The sequence below is a fragment of the Ovis aries genome, chromosome X (assembly GCF_016772045.2).
Source record: "Ovis aries strain OAR_USU_Benz2616 breed Rambouillet chromosome X, ARS-UI_Ramb_v3.0, whole genome shotgun sequence".
NCBI classification, from domain to species: Eukaryota; Metazoa; Chordata; class Mammalia; order Artiodactyla; family Bovidae; genus Ovis; species Ovis aries.
In genome coordinates, this window is record NC_056080.1 from 127204375 (window position 1) to 127210374 (window position 6000).

At 37.6% G+C, this 6000-nt stretch overlaps 1 protein-coding gene across 1 annotated transcript in view; it reads right to left on the bottom strand.

The window, feature by feature from the left end:
- VSIG1 (V-set and immunoglobulin domain containing 1) overlaps positions 1-5640 on the bottom strand; it is a 33055-nt gene extending 27415 nt beyond the window's left edge. The window contains exon 1 of the mRNA XM_004022433.6: positions 5525-5640. Within this exon, the coding sequence (XP_004022482.2) occupies positions 5525-5573 (49 nt within the window). The 5' untranslated portion in view covers positions 5574-5640. The remainder of the gene's footprint in view (positions 1-5524) is intronic.
- Between the last annotated feature and the right edge of the window lie 360 nt (positions 5641-6000).

The window sequence follows — 6000 nt, forward strand, 5'->3', positions numbered from 1 at the left end:
TGAGGATTTGGTGGCCATTAAAGTTACCATAAACTTTCCTCTAAAAAAGGGATTTTGAAGATATTATTTGGCGGTCATTTTTGTCCTCTAGCTTACATCCCAAAATCTACTATGGAATTGAAATAAAGTGAAGTGAAAGTCACTCAGTCGTATCCGACTCTTTGCAACCCCATGTACTATACATTCCATAGAATTCTCCAGGCCAGAATACTGGAGTGGGAAGCCTTTCCCTTCTCCAGGGGATCTTCCCACACCAGGGGTCGAACCCAGGTCTCCCGCATTGCAGGTTGATTCCTTACCAGCTGAGCCACAAGGGAAGCTCATTATGGGATTGGGTAATGGTAATAACTTTTGATAGGTAAAGTAAAAACAAAACAAAACAGAAAAGTCTCTAAGGGCTGCTCTCAACAAATGTGCCTGAAGGCAGAGTAAACACAATTCTCACACAAAGCAAGCCATGGAAAAAGTGATGCCTATCAACTAACATCTGCTGAGCACCTATTTTATGCCATGAACAGCACTAACACTGGGGAAATAATAATGAACAAGACAGACACAATCTCTGCCTGCCATGTCAATGCACCATGAACCATTTATATAGCACAGACCAGAATGGAGACAAATGAAAATCAAGGAGTTAGTAACAATCTGATTTAAATATTTTCAATATATTTTTAATAGAAGCCGTATAAATATGGTGCTAGTGCTAAAGAACTAGCCTGCCAATGCAGGAGACGTAAGAGTCATGGGTTCTATCCCTGGGTCTGGAAGATCCCCTGGAGGAGGGCACAGCAATGCACTCCAGTCCTCTTGTCTCGAGAAGCTTGGCAGACAGAGAAGCCTGGGCATCCATAGGGACGCACAGAGTCGGGCACAACTGAAGCAGTTTAGCACATATAAATATGTATATTGAGATGTATAAAAGCTCAACAATATCACCTCAGAATAAGTGCAGTAACCTACAAATCTATTGTGAGAGAAAATATTTTTAAGGATACAACATGTTGTTCTGTAAATAGATAACAATTGGCAAAGCAATATTTCCAGACCATTTTTATTGTCCTGATTCCCAATACTCAGCACCATAATCAATCCTTAAATTCTGAAGAAAAGACAGTTTTCAGAAACTATCCATCTCTAATATAATGACAATGCATTTCAGAGCTAAGAGTTATATATTTCCAGATGAACTTTTTAAAAATGTCACATCATTCTATTAGTGAACATTACTTAAGCCTCTGAGATCACTGTCTAGTCCAGCACTGTCCAATAGAACTTTCCGTGATGAAAGTAGCCACTGAAAGTGAAAAAGTAAAACTGTTAGTTGCTCAGTTGTTGTGTTCAACTCTTTGTGACCCCAGCAGTTAGGACTTCACGCTTTCACTGCTGAGGGCATGAAAGTGTTAGTCCACCAGTCTCCTTTGTCCATGGGATTTCCCAGGCAAGAACACGGGAGTGGGTTACCATTTCCTTCTTCAGGGGATCTTTCCGACCCAGGGATCGAACCCAAGTCTCCTGAATTGCAAGCGAATTCTTTACTGTCTGAGCCACCCCCTGGGGAAGCCCATTACCCACATGCAGTTATGGAGCACCTAAAATGTTGCTAGTGCAACTGAAGAACTGAATTTCTTATTTTATTTAATTTGAATTAAGTTATATGTGAATAGCCACATGTGGATAGTGAAAAGTAAAATTTAAACTGAAAGTGATTCTGTGTGTGTCAGGGGAAAAAATGTTCTCTTTCTCTGGATTCATTTAGTCTAAATTGAGAAATTATTTAAAAATTGAAGAAGGGGAAAAAAAAAACCCATACATTGACAAGACTGACTGTACAGCAAAATAAAGATTAGCACCTGATTTAAACAAAACTGAGGACTGTAATTTCACTCACTGACCTGGCTGAATTAAAAAAACACCCCCCAGCCCAAAGAACACATACGTGGTTGAAATATGTGTGACTGCTTTTAAAAATCAGTGCATCTTTTTAAAGGAAAATAATCCAAGGTGTATACACTTGAGTTAATCAACACTCTAAACAGATTTTAAATGCCTCATGTTTTGGTAATGATTGTTCATTCATCTATTTAATGCCTACAATGTGACAGGCTCTTTGCTTAGGGGGATTATTATTCTAACATACCAAACAGACAAATTTGACCTGTTGCAATTCACGTGGTTTAATTTCAAGCTGCTGCTAAGTCACTTCAGTCATGTCTGACTCTGTGAGACTCCATAGACGGCAGCCCACCAGGCTCCCCGGTTCCTGGGATTCTCCAGGCAAGAACACTGGAGTGGGTTGCCATTTCCTTCTCCAATGCATGAAAGTGGAAAGTGAAAGTGAAGTCGCTCAGTCGTGTCAGACTCTTAGCGACCCCATGGACTGCAGCCCACCAGGCTCCTTGGTCCATGGGATTTTCCAGGCAAGAGTACCGGAGTGGGGTGCCATTGTCTTCTCCTAATTTCAAGCAACTTCATCTAAAATTGCTTCATTTTTGAGTTAGGCAATAATCAAGTGATCACTAACTTTATGGATCTGACTAAAGTTCAAACATATTACTGCATTAAAATGCATAGCACATACCTTGTGAAAATGCAAACAATTTTAACATATCTTTCAAACAGGTGACTATACTACAAGCATCTAAAATGATATGCTTGAACTTTTTGAAGACTTTTTCAATAAAATTATTTTCCTGAAGTGGAATATACCTGACTTCCTTAGAAGTCAGTAGAAAGGCTTTCATTAAAATAGAATCTGTCTTGCTTAGTTTTCCAAAAATGCATTTTATATATGTGTGTGAAAATCATTTCTGAATGTTTGGGGTTTGAGAAGGTAACTCACTCTTTTGTTTTTCTACCTTTATTCAGATATAATTTACATATAACATTGTATAAGTTTAAGCTGTACAAAGTGTTGATTTGACATATATCGCAAAATGATTACCACCAAAGCATTAACTAACACTTTCATCACATCACATAATTACCATTTCTTTTTTGTGGTGATAATATTTAAGATCTACTCTCTAAATAACTTTCAAGTACACAGTATTGTCAATTATAGTCATCACGCTGTACATTAGATCCCTAGTTCTTACTCATCTTCTAACTGAAAGTTTGTACCATTTGATCAACATCACCCCCATTATCCCACAACCACCATCCCTGGTAACCACCACTATACTCTCTGTTTCCATGAATTCAGGTTGCTGTTTTTTCAGATTCCACATATGAGTGAGATCATACAGTGTTTGTCTTTCTCTGACTTATCTCACTTAGCATAATGTCCTTAAGGCCCATCCATGTCACAAATGGCAGGATTTCAGAAGGTAATTAATTTTCAGTAAACATTTCCTATGTGCCCACTATGTGCCAAGCACCATGCTTGACACCAAAAATGTGACATTCTTCCTGACCAGGAAACAAGTTCAGATAACACATCAAATTGCACACTGATGGAAACACTACCAGCTGCCTCACAGCCATTTCTGGATCAACTGATGGACACTACTAATACCAGGCATAGCTTACTGAATTCTTTCTCTGACTTCCATACATGTGTAAGCACTGCAAACAACAATATATTGTACCATATTTCCATTCTATCTGCTAGACTGACACTACCACATTTTGTTGGGCCAGCTAGATTATCTATGTACACTATGCATTAGCAATATTAGTTAGACAGTAACTTAAAAATAAAGGCTCTGAAGTATTTATTGGTAACTCTGGGCTTTGTTCAGAAAGTCACAATCAAGTAAGATCCCAAGATCATCTAAGTAAGTTTTTAAACAATGAAAATATTGTATGCAAGATATAAACTCAATTGTGTAATATACTATTTACTTGCAAGAGGAAAAAAAAATAAGAAATTCACCAGAATCTCTGATAAGATTTCTGGTGACATTTATTTTCTTATTTATATGTTTCCATATTTCCAACTGTCTACAAAGACCATACATTACACTTATAATCAGTAAAAATTGTATCTACATTAGTTATAGTAGAAGCCACTCTTGTAACTGTTCCAAAATGGGTGTCTAGTATAGGCCGGAGTTAGGCCTCAGAGAGGGAAGGAGGAGTTGACTACAGGTGTAATTTTAGAGGCTGCTGTAGAAGGCCCATGGCGACCCAATTAGCTAGTGACTGGAATCTCTTTAAAAGGGACAAAGACTTTCACTGTCTAAAGTTAAAGTTTAAAATGAATATTCCTGGAGGAAAGGGAAAATAGGAACATATGTTCCCACCAGGATGGAAATTGAGAAAGGCAGCTTTTTCCAGCTCTAAGTCCTGGCTAGATCACTGGATAAATGTAGTATTGCCTTCTGGTAACTCCACAGAACATGTCTGCTTAAACATTTAGCAATGAACATTTAGAGAATTATTACTAAATATCATATATTTTGAAAAGTAACATTTCTGATGATAAAAATAGTGTAATACAGTGTTCTCTGTAGAAACCATAGAAAATATGAAAAGGCTGGGGAATAAGATTAAAATCATCTATAATCCCATCAGCCAGAGGTAATCATCATGAACAGTTTGGTACATAACTTTCTAAGAATTTATTCTAGGCACGTGGGTATATCCTGCTTTTCACTTAGTATTTTATCTTGAACATTTTCTTATGTTGTTAAATATGCTTAGTAAACCTCATTCTAATAACTGCCTAATATTACTTAGGGCTTCCCTTGTGGCTCAGCTGATAAAGAATCCGCCTGCAATGTGGGAGACCTGGGTTTGATCCCTGGGTTGGGAAGATCCCCTGGAGAAGGGAAAGGCTACCCACTCCAGTATTCTGGCCTAGAGAATTCCATGGACTGTATAGTCCATGGGGTTGCAAAGACATTTCTTGGATAAACAATCTTATTGAATCTACCATGGATCTAATTTATCATGAGAAGACTTTCAAAATACATCTGGTATCTGAAAAAATTAACCAAGGGATTTTTCTGAATTAGTGATCTCTCCTGGGTCTACCAATATTAGGATTTGACTCTAAAAATGATTTTGTTTTTTCTCAAACCCCTAAAAACACCCATATTGTGCACAATGATAAATTACTCACGTATTTTGAAAAGTACAATTCTTAGGAAATGTTAGTTAAGCATGACAGTTAAGCTCCCAGCCAGGTTTAGCAAATCGATCAAAATGAATTTGAAGGAAACGGTCAAGTAAAACAGAGGGAAAAAAGTATCCTTGGCACAAACTTCAGCTTCTGAGTAAATTCATCTGTTCAACCTTCAAGCTAAAAAAAGAGAGATACTGCAATTGGGGGGTGGGATTCTAATTCAGAAGCTACATAAAACAATTCTATTTACAGCCTGGGTTCCCAAAATATCAGCAGAGCACATATTTGCTAGGCAAGTTTTCTGAAAATTATTTTACTCAGCACACTAATATAGTTCCTTTTAAGCACAGGAGGGGAATATTCTATGTAAAAAAAAAAAATTTGCAATTTTGGTTTAAAAGGAAACTCCATTCCCAGTGATCTTCGGTGGGCTGGAGATCTGACCCCCCTTACCTGCAAGGCAGTTGAGAATCAGAAACACCTTCCAAAATGTTAACCCCATTATGCTGAGGTTCGCTGAGCGCAGTCAAGGTCCAGTAGCTTGCCTGGGCTAGGCTGAGTCTCAAACTGACTTCTTCAGTCACACCGAGGTTTGCCAGGCTTATCTGCCGGCATCACCAAGCAAACAAGCTTCTTGGGGCTTACTTATTGGTTACAGACTTTTCTCAGAGCAGACATGTGTTTCTTTGAAATGTTTTTCATGGGGCGTGTTTCCTTGATATATTTGCTACTGTGTTAATGATAAACCCACATATTTAAATTCTTAAAGTTCTTTGTACACAGATTCCTAAGTTTTATTGTTTAAAATTAATCTTATTAAAAAGTTATACTTGAGGGGAAAAGATATAATTGGAAGAGAACCTATATAAATAAAAGCTGACAAGGTTAATTAATTTCAAATATTTCCACAAATGCCTTATGGCATTGAT